The sequence below is a fragment of the Diorhabda sublineata genome, chromosome 4 (assembly GCF_026230105.1).
Source record: "Diorhabda sublineata isolate icDioSubl1.1 chromosome 4, icDioSubl1.1, whole genome shotgun sequence".
NCBI lineage: Eukaryota > Metazoa > Arthropoda > Insecta > Coleoptera > Chrysomelidae > Diorhabda > Diorhabda sublineata.
Window position 1 is genome coordinate 24904691 of NC_079477.1, and position 16648 is coordinate 24921338.

The following is a 16648-nucleotide window of genomic DNA, read 5'->3' on the forward strand; positions in this document are numbered from 1 at the left end:
ATTTCCAAATGAATGGACTCAAAATCAATCCAACACAAAATTGAAGGAAGATAATCAAGATAATTTGACCATGGCATGAGAATGGGAGAAGGATGAGAAAAAGGAGACCTTTGAGGAGCTGAGCAGGAGAAATTGAGATGGTAAAGAAAAAATAAGGAGTAAGATGGAAGGAAATAAAACATAAAACTCAAGATGTGGAAAAATAGAAACAGCTGTGGATAAGCTTACTAATGATTCAACTCCAACAAGTTTTACACTTGAAAAAGTAGAAAGGCATCTGATTAAGAAAGTAGGCTATTTTACAAGTGTCATTGTAGGAAAAAGAAAGAATTAAATGGCAAATATAGAAGATTATACTGATCATTAGGCAGAGAGTTTATATACAAACAGGTCTTAAAGCCTATAAGGACAAATGGAAAAAACTTTTGTACCGTGCCAGCTCAAACAATATTTGAAATAAAACAAAGATTTCAAAACAAAGTATCGTTAAATGTATCTCTCCGTGTTGACATAAAGCCCGATAGTCTTTTATTTAAATTATTTGCCACATATAATTATTGTGTCACTTTTCACTCAACTGATAGTAAAAAACACGTTGCTTTAGTGAAATAAATCCATCTCGCCTACTTGTGTCATGTGAAAATTGTAACTCAGCTGGTGGAACAATAACTTTAGTTGGTTGAAACGGAATTCTACGTCCAATAAATTTTCCCCATACTAAATATTTAACTCTAAAGCAGAACGAATAAAGTTTTGATAGAACCCTCGTAAAACGTTATCGTTTCTATTTCTAATTATTTGTTGTAAAAACGTTGAAATACATTCACTTTAATTGTTTGTTTTTTACCTCACAAAACATTTAGATTTGGTGAGTAGTAAAATTTACCATTTATAGATGTTTTATTAAATTTTTGACGCAAATAGATGAAAATGGATTATTACAATATAACTACACAATTAACCAGAGGAAGTTTTGGGTATGTAGATTAAATTCAGTATTTCTATGCAAGTTGAGTTATCGAAAAAATACAACAAAATATAAACCTGACATGAACGTTAAAAATTCAGTTTTTTAAATCGTTTACAAAATATCAAGGAACATAAATTCAACTTTGTTTTTGATTCACACAACAATAATTATAAAGTAAAAATGTTATATACCCGGTTGTTCCGGGACTCCTTGTTATCGTTATCGAGTTATAGGCCTTTAAAGGTGCGAAATCACAACTTATATTTAAGTGTATTTATATCTACACTACTATCTGAATGCCAGGGGCGTTAGTTAGCGATTTTTTGACAAAAAGGTGCCCTTTGTTTAATTCGATAAATTTTATGGTTTAGAAGATATGAAGATTTTTAGATCGTTGTAAATGTCAAGGAAACTGTTTACCATAAAGAGACATTCTGAAAAAAATTATCATAAATTGTAATTATTTATTGAAAATTCTTACCGGAGTTATTAAAACAATCAAATATTTCTTGGAGAACTAACAAAGTTACGGATTGTTAGCCATTGGGCATGAGCGGTCCATGGCCTTCAGATACTAGTGTAGAATTATATACGTAATATACGCATCATTTCTGTAAAAAAATATATATTGGGCAAAAAGAAGATCCTTTCAAAAAGAGTTGATGAGCATACTGAAAGAAATGAATGGTATTTAGCCAGTACTTAATTAGTAGCATCAAATTCAAGTCGGAACTGAAATAGTTAGTTAACTGTCAATTGCACAAATTTTTTATTCATAATTTTCTTTTGCGTGAACATAAAAAACTGAATTTTAAGTGAACATATTATTGGCATAAGGAAAGCTGAAAAAATGAATACATGGATAGTTCAACACGTCTCTGAAGAGCTTGGCTCAAGATAAATTTTCATGGAATCCACCAATTGCTGATGATTGAATGAGTTAAGTATTTCTCTGATCACCGTCTACGTAAAGTGGGGTGCAGCAACATCAACACAAGACTGATGATACGGGATATAATATAGAAAAAGATTGAAAATCTCAACCTGACTTATGTCGTATAGATTTATAAACAGTTTATATAAAAATTTGTTCGTCTTGACCAAATAAAAATAAATAAATTTTTCTATATTATCCTTTTATTATCGTTTATTTCAGCACGATCCACTTATGCGAACGTATCCATAACAAACAGAAGTTAGTTCTAAAGCAAATAGCATTAGAAATGGATGACAAGCAGCTACAGGCAGCTAAGAATGAAGTTGCGGTTTTAAAATCTTTGAATCATCCAAACATTATTCAATATTACGACAGCTACGACAGGAAAGGTATTTTTTACATCGTTATGGAATACGCTAGCAATGGAACTTTACAAAATCTTATACAAGAAGAAAGACCAAACCATTTCCCTCCACAGGTATATCTAATTCTACTGTGGTGTACACACAGACCTTTATATTTTTATTCTTTACCATAATACTTAATAAATGTAATACTTAATGATTAGGGGAGACTGTTGAACCTTGGACATAATATACTTTGAAACGATTTAAGTTTAAAACCAGTGTCTCCATCTATCAATCCATAAATGATCTTAATTGGCAAATCTATTTACTATTCATAGCTGTATTCTAGTCATTAAAGTAAATATTTTCGAAATATTTAAGTAAAATTTTTTGCTAACGGCAAATGATTGTAGATACGTGGTGATTTTAGCTAAATTCTTCTACTATTGGTAAGGAATTAAGCAGTATTGTTATTTGTTTTAAACATTACCTCTAAGCTATAAGTTAATTGATTGGAAATCCTTTTGTACCTTCAAATAAAATCACTTCATGTACCTTGCAACGCGTCAAACAGACTGCAGTCATTTGATTCAACTATATATGGCCCTCTTAAAATATTTTACAGCCAAGATCTAGAGTCTTGGCTGTGCAGTAATGAAGGAAAAACGTTTGACAATTACTCAGTAGCAGAGGTTCTGGGAACTGCTTTTCCCTAGCTTTCACGCCCAGAAATATTTTAAGTGGTTTTCTAACTTCCGATATATATCTAATATTTTCAGATCAAGATTTTTCAGGTTCCTACGTAACGGATTTGGTTAATAACGTACCTGCTACTGATAAACAGTATTTAATCTCAAATAGAGAAGAAACAACAGATGAACCGAGAGTGTGACTGTCAGGTGTAAAAACCCCACCATTAAAACCTTTAAATCTAAATCTATGAAGAGATTAAGAGAAAATATCAAAGAAGCAGCAAGTGAATCGAGGTTCTCCAACAAGGTCAAAGAACAGTGCAAAAAGAAAAAGAAAGCGTACTTAAACTACATGTCGTCACAAACGGCAGAAACCTATGAAGAATACAAGAGAATCCGTAACGATACAAAAACACTAGTGAGACAAATGAAAGACAACTACTGGGAAACCTTCTCCAAAAGAATGGAAAGCGACTTCTATGGGTTACAAAAACAAATCTGGCGATTAATAAGAAATCGGAGAGCAGAAGCAAATGAACTCATCAGAACCAGACACGTAGAAAGAGATACCTGGCTAAAATATTTAGAGGAACTATACAAGGAAGAAGAGACCGAACCCGAGCCAAATACACCAGAGATAGTAATAAGTGATGAGAATAATATAAAAAAGGAAGATATAGAAACAGCACTCCAAAAACTAATAAAAAACAGAAAGAGCCCAGGTCCGGATAACATCGCCAACGAATTACTTAAATATGGAGGAGAGAAGTTAAACCAACAACTAACAACCCTAATCAAAAAAATATTTGCCCAACACAGAATACCAGATGAGTGGAGAAATAGCATTACGATTCCACTATTTAAAAAGGGAGAACTATAGAGGAATAAATCTACTATGTACAACGCTGAAATTAACCACAAAGGTAATAACAAATAAAATAAATGAATGTATCTCACTAGCAAATGAACAACAGGGTTTCAGATCGGGAAGATCCTGCACGGACGCAATATTTGTCATAAGACAAATAACGGAAAAATCGGTCGAAAATAATCGACCGGCCTTCATGTGTTTCATTGATTTGCAGAAGGCCTTCGATAGAATACAATTAAAAGACATAATACACCTGCAATACCTGCAAAGGTATCTAGGCAAGGGGACTCTCTCAGCCCGCTCCTTTTTAACATAGTGATGGATGAAATCATAAAACTAACGCAAACTAAGAGGATACTAAATGGAAAATAAAGAGGTCAAAATCCTGTGCTACGCAGACGATGCGGTACTGTTGGCGGAGAACGATGACGATCTGCAAAGGCTACTGTACCAATTTAACAAAACAGCAAAAAAGTTCAATATGATAATATCAGCGGCGAAGACAAAATCAATGGTTACTTCCAAGACACCGATCAGATGTAAGCTTGTGGTGGATAACAAAATAATACACCAGGAAATTTAAATATCTGAGAATCGAAATATCTGGACACGGGGACGTGGAGACGGAAGTAAGAAACCAAGCTACAAGAGCCTCAAGAGCAACAGCATACCTAAATGACACAATCTGGCGAAATAAATACATTCGAACTGAAGCAAAAGCCCGCATATACAAGACCGCAATCAGACCTATATTATCCTATGCAGCAGAGACCCGACCTGAGACGTCGAAAACGAAACGGATATTGGAGTCTACAGAAATGAAAATAGTTCGAAGAATAGCGGGAAGAACACTAATGAATAGAGAAAGAAGTGAAAACATAAGACGAACATGCGGGATAGATAACATCAATGACTGGGTACTGGATAGAAAGATAAAATGGAATGAGCACATTGACCGCATGACGGAAGAACGAATTGTGAAAATATCAAGGGAAAAATCACCAGCAGGACAAAGAAGCCTTGGAAGACCTAGGAAAAGATGGAGTGACAACCTCCCAAGTGACTGAGCAGAGGCAATGATGTGAAGAAAAACAGGCAATAATGCCTATACACACCATGAAGAAGAAGAAGAAATCTAAATGCAGAAACCTTCGAAAAAGTATTTATTTCGCCAGAAGAAGTACAGCTGTTTCCAAAAGAGCTAGCCAGGTTAAACACAAAGAAAGGGAGCAAGACTGAAGAAACAATGATAACAACCGACACTCCAGGAGGGATGGAATCAGAGGAAATGAAAAAATAAAACTCCAAAAGTTTCGCTGTTCAAAAAAATTATATCAAAAGTTGCAAAAATATCAGTTAATGAAGACCTCTTCCGAAAATTAAAAAACCTAAAAAAAAACTATTGCAGATGAAGAGTGCTAATTTTGCGTAAATTCAATGAGTTCTGAGGAAGATGGAAAATGAAGACCGTGCATTAAGTGTGGTCGTTGGGCTTATAATTTATGCACAGAGGAAGACCTATAAGTGTGTATAAGTTCTTAGTTCTAAGTTCTTAATAAACTCCTCTTTCAAATCTCTTATTTTATTATTTTTTCTGTTCGTTACAAGCAAGGTACAAGAAAATTGTTCCAAGGTACATAACTATATGTATCTTGACACTCAATGTAAGCAATACAAACTTTGTGCTACCCACTCTTAATACATAGCTTTTTTAACATTTTATTTGCGAATTTGATACATGATTGGACACAAATTAAAATGACGCATTCAAATTCTTTAATTATTATTTAAATTTTTTCTGTTCGATAATTTCAAAAAAATTTTCAAGGTAAACACTCTCTCCCAAGTATCACATATTTTCTTTGGTTTATGCAGTAATGTTGTGTCAGCTCTAAAACAAGTTGTTACAAATTAACGGGAATTGGAATAAGGATAATAGTGAGAATTTTTTAGTTGTTATTAGAAATCATTTTTTCATAATATTTCAGTTTGTAATGGATCTGTTTTGTCAAATTTTAATGGGACTGGATCATATACACCGAAAGAAAGTGATTCATCGAGATTTGAAGACTGAAAATATATTTTTAACCGGATTAAGAGGAGACGTAGTCAAAATCGGCGATTTCGGTATATCGAAAATGTTAGTAAATGAAAACAAAGCGAATACAATTATTGGCACTTGTAATTATCTAGCTCCAGAATTGTGTAACGGTGAATCGTACAATACTAAATCCGACATTTGGGCCTTGGGATGTATATTATATGAGCTGTGTGCTATGGAGAAGTTGTTCACTGGAACGGTAAGGAGTTGCATTATAAAAATATAAAAGGAAAAAATGTAGGTGGTTTTAGTCATTCGCATTTACACGCAATTCTGACATTCTCAAGTTCCTAGCATTAATTAATTAACAAATAACAAATCTATTAGAATTAAAACCGTGTATGGTTTATTTCTGAAAATAGCCGAAATAATTTTGTGTAAGGAAGAACCATAATTATTTTATACGTCAAATTACCTCAAAAAATTTGCATTTTGTGTATTTATAGCATCCATCAGCTGTAATAAGAATAAACTACATTTCTTCAATTTTTAAACTAATTTCCGAAATCTAATACCTGACAATGTTGGTCGATCGTAAAGACGTTGCCTAAATAAACAAAAAAAAATAAATATAATAATAAATTTGAAGGGTCAATCGATTTTACTAATTCTGAAGATAAAATTGATGATCATCCAATATCAATTTCTAGAAGCCTATCGGATAGCCGAGTTTCTGATTGTGAGTTTGGTGGGTATATCTTTCAAATCGGATCACTAGAAGTCGAGATTTCTCTGTGTAATTTCGGAATATTCACTATCTGATTCAAAAATTGAGCTGTGCTGGATATCCATGATCATTCACAATCAATATTTGAATTATATTAGATAGCTGAGTTTAGTGCATGTAACTTTCGAATCGTATCACTAATAGTTAGATACTTTAGTTTGAAGTGGCTTCTTTCTGAAAATTTACAGCTTAATTCAGAAATCCGGCTGAAGGCATTATCCATGATCACCTAAAGTCAATTTTTGAAACCTATCGGATAGCTGACATTATGTTAGTGACTTTGGTGGGTATATCATTTGAATCTGACTACTAGGAGTCGAGATGTCTCAATTTGAATTTGTTAACTTCTAATAATTTACTACCTTGAACCGAAATCTGGTTGAGGAGTGTCTCCATGATCCAATCATGTTTTGGAACTTGTTAGATAGCTGAGATTCTGCTTGTAATTTTGGTGGGTTTATCTTTCAAATCACTAAAAGTCGAGATTTCTCTGTGTAATTTCGGAATATTCACTACCTGATTCAAAAATTGAGCTGTGCTGGATATCCATGATCATTCACAGTCAATAAAGTCAATTTTTGAAATCTATCGGATACCTGACATTATGTTAGTGTCTAGGAGTCGAGATATTTCAGTTTGTAATTAGAGATTTTTCCGTATCTCTTCAGGAAACCCAGGAAGAGTGCGATTTCCAATTTCTACCAGATTTTTCTGATATTTTACAGCTATTTGTCAACAAACTAAACTTCCCAGGTTCTCTACGTGGTCAAACATTGAAAATCAAAAATTTGGATCAGTGCGATTGAAGTAGTCGCTTGAATTTTTGTAGTTTGTACGAAACTTAAAATTGACATTGAATTTTTAGGTATCAAATGTAGTGCTGTCGATAGCCAGCGGACGTAAAAAATTAGTAAATACCAAATTATATGGAAAACAGATGCAAGAAATTATTGATATGATGCTACAGATTGATCCCAACAAAAGGCCCGATACAATCGACTTGATGACAGATCCGGATATTTTTTCCACCCTGTATTCATTGGGCGGATGTCTGGGATGCATTGACGAATAACTTGAGAGTTTATTTTATGAAAATTTTAAACTGTATTTTTTTTAAATTGGTTCGATTCTATTAATGCTCGTTTTTAAAAAATTGTCTCTTTTTTATAATACTTGTTCATCAAATAAAAATTGATTAACATGTGTTGGATTTTTATTTTTATCTAATCAAACTCATACTACCTAGCATCTACAATTTCCACGTATTTCATTCATTTGTAAAGGTATATTTTTTTAAACATGCTGTATAAAAGCATGTTTCTGTTGATGAGATCTTCAACCTTTCATTAGAATTCATATTTTCACATCATAACGAATAAATTTTGAGTAGATGAAAAAACTATTTAACATCATTTTATTTATTCTTTGTTGGACAGTGTATAATCAAAGCGGTCTCATGAAAGCTTTCCCAGCATATCTAACATCTTTCCCCAATTCTTCTTCTATACGTAAAATCTGATTGTATTTTGCAATTCGTTCTGATCTAGACGGCGCCCCGCATTTTATCTGACCAGTCGATAAACCTACAGCTAAATCTGCTATGAAAGTATCTTCAGTTTCCCCAGATGTATGAGCTACCATAGTGCCCCAACCGTTTTCTTTAGCAAAAAGATGAATTTTTATAGCTTCTGATATAGTGCCTATTTGATTGATCCTTAACAATGCGCAGTTGCAGGCATTCTGCTCAATTGCTTGCTGAATCCTTTGCGGATTAGTTGCCGTAAGTTCGTCGGCTACTATCTGGATGTCCACTTTTTCTGTCATGGTTTTCCAAGAATTAAAATCTTCTTTATCGAAAGGATCTTCTAAGGACACTATCGGGAAAGTTTTTAACAACTGCGTATATGTTTTTAACAAATTGGCTGGTTTTTGGAATTTCTTCGGATTAGATTTGGGGTTTTTGAAATCTAAGTTATACGCACCTAAATAAGCAAAATTATTTTTTTACATTATATGTGCAACTATTGAACTGTTTCCTTGGGTTATCTCTTACTCTTGACATTCCACCAACAAGCTAGGGCGACATCAAGAGTTATAGATAACCGGAAAGGCTAAAAATCGTACATTTATTGGACGATGGACGTGATTAGATATTCAAGAAAATTGTACCTTTTTTGAAAAACTCGGATGCCGCAGCGTCAATCCCAATTTCGACTCTACCCGTATAACCAGCTAATCTGATGGCTTTAACTATAAACTGCAAGGCGTCTTTCGTAGCTTTTAAATTCGGTGGAGCAAATCCACCTTCGTTGCTTTGCGCAGTACCTGCACCTTTATATTTATCTTGTATTACTTTTTTGAGATGATGATACACTTCAGACCCCATTTTCATTGCTTCGGCAAATGATGTAGCACCTGTTGGGAGAATCAAGAATTCCTGCAAAAAAATTGTATAGATATCTAATATTAAAATAGAAATATATAAAAACTAACTTGAAATGTTAGTTTATTTCCAGCATGTGTTCCACCACTAAGGACGTTAAAAGCTGGTACAGGGATAATCAAATCTTTAATTCCAGCTAAATCAGCTATGTGTCGATAAAGAGGAAGACCTCTTTTAGCTGCACCCGCTTTACAAACCGCTAAAGATATTCCTAAAATTGCATTCGATCCAAATTTAGATTTATTCGGTGTTTTATCTAGATCTATGAGGAATTGATCAACTTTATCCTGTTCCGTGACATCGAAATCTTGCTTTAGAAGCTCCGGAGCTATGATAGTATTTATATTATCAATAGCTGCTGCAACACCGTTGCCATGATAATCATTCGACTGGTCTCTAAGCTCTTGAGCTTCGTAAATACCTAAAAATAGAAGATAAAACGCCGTAAAAAGCATCGACTTCCTCATCTGGGGTTACCTGCGGTGAGACTAGATGGAACAGCTGCTCGGAAAAGACCAAGATCAGTAATAAGATCAACTTCTACTGTGGGAGTTCCAGTGGAATCAAACACAGTTCTAGCGAAAATTGCTTTCATACATTTTCTTGTTGGTGGTGGATACGATTGACAAGTCATAATTTTTTGTTATTAAATTAGAAAAAATGAAAAAAAAAGTTGGATTGACTATGACAATGAACATAAATTTTTGAGAATCAGATGAGAGTGACTTATGTCATTTTTTTAAATTTTAACCAAAGATTTTTGATTGAGAGGATATTACAATAAGTGTCAATACTTGTCACAGAGACTAATGGAGCCATATTATTACATAAACTGATCGCAATAATTCTCCCATAGTTAAACAGAAAAGTTTCGTCAAAGATATACCCTATCTTATCCCTGAATCCTTTAACTTGGTAGGTTCATAGCCAGTAGTGAGAAAACTGTCTATGATGTTCTCGATGGTTAATTTCAATCCCCATTTTTATTTTATGACTTTTTTCGAAGAACTGGTGAATGAGACTAGGAGGAATGAGCAGATTGAAGCATTTGTATCAACCGAAAGGAGTAATTTGTTGCGAGCAGTAAACATATTAAGATATCTCTTTTGATAATGTCTTCAAAGTGGAAGCCAAATCGTCAAGAAATTTCTAAAGCTCTTAAAAGCAAATATACTTCATTCCATTCCCCATAATATCAGGAATGCAATAGTATAGTCCTTATCCACCACAATCCTTCACATGTCCTTCCTCTTCTTAGTTTCCTCAATTATTACGGATTTTAATGTAACTGACTTATTCTCTATCTCTCTCTCTTTCTCTCTCTCTCTCTCTCTTTACTCCTTTCTTCAGTCATTCCTCTTTGGAATGTCTCTATTCCCTTTCTATTATCTTCTTCCATATTTCTTGATCTTCAAGTTGGTGTAACAATACGGGAAATGTTTGGTATGTGGCTTATGCGATTTGATGAAACCATCTCAAAGGCGATCAGTCTCTACTTCTTTCTCCTTGTACTCATCCCATCATTCTAAGCCTGTCTGATCTTCTAGTTACGTTTCCAAAAAAACAGTTTCTTCATGCTTAATGATAATATCCTGATATAGACACTCAACTCTTCCAGAATCGTCCGATTAGTATCTCTTTGCAGCTCAGGGAATTCTGAACAATCTCCTGCAGTATCCCATTCCAAAGGAATCAATAGTTTTATGTTTCAACGATCTAATTGTTTAAGATTCTGAGTTACATGAGAAGATTGGGAAGATCAACGCTCAGACCATATTCATTTCAGTGTTTTTGGTAGGGTAAGAGCTTTTCCATATTTTAGCGAGACTCATCATCATGCTATCTCTATTTTTATTTTAACTTTGTTACGTACTCACCCATGGTGCTAATGATTGACCCCAGATGTGTGAAGCTGTTTATTCTTTCAAGATCGTAGGGCAGGGCTCTGTTTACGACGTTAGACTCATCCACTATCATCAATTTTGCTCTTGTTCTCTTTACTGTTAGACCAAACAAAAATCACTCCCAAATTTTTTTGTTAATTGTTAAAGGTAAGAAATTAAACTAGCATAATCTCTCTAATCATTTTATTATTCACGTACATGACTTTATTAACATCTGAGCTATGCTTGGAAACGTAGTTGTTCTGAGTAGATTTCTCATTGAATAATGAATCATCTTCTGCATTTATTAGCTTCATCAATTTTAACTCTACATTCATATTTAGGTTTGGTAAGTTTCGGTACATTTCCAGATGTGCCCTTAGATTCGTTTGAACACTTACTGGGGCTTGGTGGTGGTGGACAACATGCGGGTTTCGGTGGTGGTGGACAACATGCGGGTTTTGGTGGCGGACATGGCGGTGGGCAAGGAGGAGGGCATTTTGGTGGAGGACATGGCGGAGGACATGATGGTTTTGGTGGACAAGTTGGGGGACATGGAGGTGGAGGAGGGGGTGTGCATGGTACTGGTGGTGGACACATTGGACATGGTTTCTTATGTATAGGTCCACATATCGGTTTATTGGGTGAGCAATCTTGATCTTGTATGTATTTGATAAAATCTATAGAAAAAATTAGAAATTATAGTCGGCTATTGTACAGACGTGTGTATGTAAACAAATACCTATTATTCTGGTAGAATAACCTACTTCGTTGTCGTACCATGATATTAATTTGAAAAATTTTTCATTCAATTGCATCCCAGCGTTAGCGTCGAACACTGAAGAACATTTGCAACCAATGAAATCTGTCGATACAACATCTTCTTCGGTATAACCTAGTATTCCCTTCATATGACAACTGGCTGCGTCTTGTATAGCGCATTTAATTGCTTCGTAATCGGTACAGTTGCACAAACGTACTGTTAGATCTACTACTGACACATCGACGATAGGTACCCTGAATGCCATACCTACAAAAACATATTAGTGAAATCTATGAATCAAGGCTTAGAATTTGTCGTGGTGCTAGTAGTTGAATCCTGTGGGGTAAAATCTAATCACATAACAATCACAAGCGATTAACGATGTCGAATGGGATATCAAGAATCCACAGTAGCTTTTATTGGTCCTCAAAGTACTTAGGAAGACCATCTGTTATCAAAATTTTCAAGTGATATGAAATTTTTTCACCTTAACTACCCAATCCTAACCACCGTTCCCTATTTGCTTTATAAAATGTAAGTTTGGTGAAATAATATTTGATCTAGGATAGTACAAGGTTTGACGCTGTTGCTATGGCATATTTCATGATGAAACAATTAAATTTTACTCGTTATTATCTCATCCTTCAACTACATCTATCCCTACAACACTCCAATATAACCTTCCACTGTTTGAAGGTGTACTTGAAGTCTTCTTCTTGTAGCTTCTGCAAGACGAGTGCTACTATCTTTTCCACAGACTCAACAAACTCAACAAATTAGAACGTTGCACAGTGCATTATCTTAGTTATGAATCCATGCATTGTCATTTTCTACAGATTCTTAACTAATGACTTCAGTAACGAAACAACAAAAATTGAGTCTACAGGTATGCTGATTTATTTGTAGTAGATAGTAGAGTCATCACCTGTGATCTTTCCTTGCAATTCTGGTATAATTTTTCCCACTGCCGCGGCGGCTCCAGTAGTAGTCGGTATAATGTTGTTCAGACCGCCTCTTCCCATTCTCCATTTTTTCGGATTAGTACCATCTAGCATCACCTGACTGTTAGTACAAGCGTGTACGGTACTCATTAGAGCTTCATCGATGCCAAATTTGTCGTGAATAACTTTGGCTAATGGTGCCAAGCAATTGGTGGTACAGGAAGCCATAGATAAGATCTGAAAATAAAGTACATGTCGTTTCTCCAACTCTTTTGTAGTCAGAGAATTGATAGAACCTACCTGTTGTGAAGGATCATACTTATCCAAATTGACACCACAAACGAACATCGGAGCATCTGGGGAAGGGGCACTAATAACGACTTTTTTTACTCCTGCATCAATGAATACTTTTGCTTTGCTTTTATCCTTGAATTTTCCCGAACATTCTACCACCCACTCAGCCCCAGCTTGGCACCAAGGAACCTAATGAAAGAAATTTTATAACAATAAAACAGACAGTGACAGCACAACTCATGTAGATAGTAAAGTATTCTACAACTCATTTGCAACCATTCTCAAATTATAATGTTAGTTTCAGCTTTAAAGTGATTTTATCTACAAGATTTACATAGTTGACATCATTATTATTTTGCCATTTGAATCATCTTCATTGATTCTTCTTCTCAATATTAAATTATTCCCAATCGTTTTGTTAAAAAGACGTATCAATTTATTTTTCCATTATAAACAAATTCTATCCATCTGATTTCCTATGTTCCTATTCACTGTCTTTAAGCTTAAGATGGATCTGGATCACTGTCTTCTCGTTCCTTAATTAGCTTTAGTAGTTTTTCAATTTATGTCTGAGAAAATAGCCAACTATTTTCTATATTTGCTTAAGTATCCATTTCTTTATCCATTCTAATTCATCTGAATGATCTGATCCTTCTTCTTAATGTCTTGATCCCAATCACTGTCTCAATTCTAAGTTGGATCTGAGCACGGTCTACTTGTCCCATAATTTTCTTTTCTACTTTTTCAAATATCTCTGATATAAAGGCTGTTTTCTAGTAATATTTCTGAAAATATCCTATATTTGCTTTTCTTGATCATTCATAAACAACTTGTAAACCAAATATAATATTTTGTTTAAATCTTTTTTCAAGATTATCTTGTTTCCCAATCACTGCCGCTATCCTAAGTTGAAACTGGATCATTGTCCATACACTTTTTTGCTACTTTTTTATATTTCCCAGAGATAAGAGCCATTTTGGACTTATTTTTTTGAAAATACATATCAGAATATCCTAGTTCATCAAAGGAATAATTTTTGTATTATGTAGGGTTAAATATGAATATGTTGTTTTGAAAAGTTCAGTAAACCTCGTAATGAGCGAAAATAAATTAATATTACAGACCTTTTTAGGATCTTTTTCATGAAACAATTTAATTTTCATTCTATTCACTATCAGATGCTTATTATCGTAACAAATTTTTCCAAAATAACGTCCATGAGTCGAATCATGTTTGAACAGATATGCCATGTAAGCCGGTTCTTTGATGGATGGATCGTTAATTGCATTGATTTCTGCGTCGTTTTCAATAGCTGCCCTCAATACCATTCGGCCGATTCGGCCGAATCCGTTTATTCCTATATTCATGATCACTTAAATTTTGTTTAATTTTGGGCCTAGAAGAAAGTGAAATTTATGATGACGATGATGGACGTCAACTGAAAATTTTAGATGAAGATTGTCTTGACAATCAAGACTGTTAAATATGAAAGGAAAATAAAAAAGTAAAGGGTGTTTCAAATATTTATTATTATTTTGACAGATAATTTCATTTTATGCATTAAAACGGGAATACTGAGGGTAGAGAGCAAAGGGTAGGGTATGGATGTAGCAATTGTAGATGAATTGAATTATGCCGATTAAGAAAATTTAATATCACAGTTCTTTATTGTAAAATTTCATAAACTTGCGTTTTACAAAAGTGTGAAAAGTTATTCGGAACGTAAACAACAGTTGGCTCTACTTTCGAAATTTCCCCAGATGATAATGTGGCGCCACTTCTATTTAACGCATTTCAATGGACATAATTGTATATTAGCAGCACTGCTCATTTTAAGAAAACAATTCTGAATAGATTGATTATGTCACACGAAGGGTGATGAATATAAAATATGCGTTACGAGGTGAACAATTTAATCATGAACTGAAGTTGACATAAGCATAATCAATCTTGTCAAACAGAATTTTTTCCTTAAACTTAACAGTGTGACCAATATACTACATCCTGGAGGCACTGGCATAATCCGTACAAAGCTGTTGCTTCGGTTTCGAGCTTGATTCGTTTGCTGAAACCAAGATAAAATTGAACTTGATCTATGTAGCTGATCCAGCTGTGACTCCAACCTAGGAGAGAGGCTACTCCTTTACCGATTAGACCTTAGTCTGAAGTCTTCATCGATTTTTCTTGCCCGTTTCCGTGAATATACTATTGAGCTTGTAAGAGGAACGTGAGAGAAGTGACTCAAGATTGTTAACAAACACAAAATGGCCGCATATGCTAATCAGAAGTGGCTCGCTGTCCCCTAGAGTTCACTACTATCAGATGTAGTCTTTGCTAGAAGAAGTAAATAGAAGCCTAGTTACTGCTAAATGTCAGAATAAAACAATAACATGCAATAGCTCGTTTTTTAAACAGCATGATATGTGAAGATGTTGAAGAAGCAAAAAGGGTTACATATACTGAAGAAAGCGCATCATCACCTGTGTAAGTTGAAACAAATGAAGAAAATCCACCCACCACTCCTTCTTCAGGAAACTCCTGCAGTCGTTTCAAAAATTTCGAGGTCTGTGAAGCTTCCAGATCGATTTACAGACTACTATTCACCTCCCAGAGACAGAATTTTGAGGCTACAGCTCTGACAAAATTGATTATGATTAAATTTTTCACTTTGTAGTGCGGATTTGTAACATGCCACGTTGAACAGGAATATTCAAAATGTTTGACGAAAAAAGTAATAAGCCAAATTGCACGATACAAATTTTACATTTATCTAATTAATAAGAATCCTACAGACACTTTTATAAAGTTCTTTATTTCACTAGAACATAACTACGTTGTTAGTCTCGTACTCGTCTTCTTGTTTATTTCATTCTTCACTTTTGTGGAAACTACCACAACCACAAACTATTCCATTTAATTAGACTGTTTGACGACATAAAACATAAACTTTAGTTCTCTTAGCGCCACTATATTGTTGACACAACGATAAAGTGTAAATACGAGGGTTACCTTTTTTTGTTTTTACAATAGATTAATAGGTGGCGTTAATGAAATGTTTATTGAAAATTGTTATTGCGACACCAGTAGCAATTCAAAAATTAAATAAATAAATTGTTGATAGTGAACGTTTAAAATAAACAAGTTTGTGCAAAAGTTAAGACTTACGTTGGATGATTTTATAAAAGGCCCTACTCACAACACTGCATAAAATCGCCTCATGCAATTTTAGGTCATGAAACATCATCAGAGAAGAGTGTTTACAATTAGTTTTGTGGAATTTCGTCATGATTGTGCGTGCGTCAGCAATAAAGGTCAGCCAAAATCGGTTGTCATACGGAGAAACATGGATGCTGTACGCAACATGATTAAAAAATATCGACATGTGACTTACAGACAGATAGAGGCGTCTCTTACGATATCGCAGACTCTAATACAATTGATTTTGGATGAAGATTTAGGTGTGAAAAAGATATAGATGGATTCCATAAACCAAATCAAACAACTGAATATATGAAGAATAAATATTTGGTATTAATGTCTCATTGTCCGTATTCTAGGATTTATAGCCTAACGCTAACTTAGGAACCAGAGTCAGTAAATAATTTGATGTCATAGTGAACAGATCGGAATAGCAGAAAACAAACCAAGCGGTGCATTCAAAAAAATTATTTATTCAAGT

The 16648-nt window shown here is 34.3% G+C and overlaps 3 protein-coding genes across 3 annotated transcripts; 1 reads left to right on the top strand and 2 right to left on the bottom strand.

Annotated features, from left to right (window-relative positions):
• The first annotated feature begins 694 nt into the window (after window positions 1–694).
• LOC130443284 (serine/threonine-protein kinase Nek8-like) lies at window positions 695–7848 on the top strand. Its single transcript, XM_056777845.1, has 4 exons — window positions 695–977; window positions 2127–2385; window positions 5806–6117; window positions 7511–7848. The coding sequence occupies exons 1-4, from the start codon at window positions 925–927 to the stop codon at window positions 7715–7717; spliced, it is 831 nt and encodes a 276-aa protein (XP_056633823.1). The 5' UTR covers window positions 695–924; the 3' UTR covers window positions 7718–7848.
• Window positions 7849–8088: 240 nt separating this feature from the next.
• LOC130443283 (enolase-like) lies at window positions 8089–9683 on the bottom strand. Its single transcript, XM_056777844.1, has 4 exons — window positions 9566–9683; window positions 9139–9509; window positions 8815–9082; window positions 8089–8627 (listed from the first exon to the last, which is right to left on the bottom strand). The coding sequence occupies exons 1-4, from the start codon at window positions 9681–9683 to the stop codon at window positions 8089–8091; spliced, it is 1296 nt and encodes a 431-aa protein (XP_056633822.1).
• Window positions 9684–11262: 1579 nt separating this feature from the next.
• Window positions 11263–14336, bottom strand: LOC130443332 (glyceraldehyde-3-phosphate dehydrogenase 2-like). Its single transcript, XM_056777899.1, has 5 exons — window positions 14094–14336; window positions 12976–13158; window positions 12660–12912; window positions 11714–12001; window positions 11263–11651 (listed from the first exon to the last, which is right to left on the bottom strand). The coding sequence occupies exons 1-5, from the start codon at window positions 14334–14336 to the stop codon at window positions 11263–11265; spliced, it is 1356 nt and encodes a 451-aa protein (XP_056633877.1).
• Between the last annotated feature and the right edge of the window lie 2312 nt (window positions 14337–16648).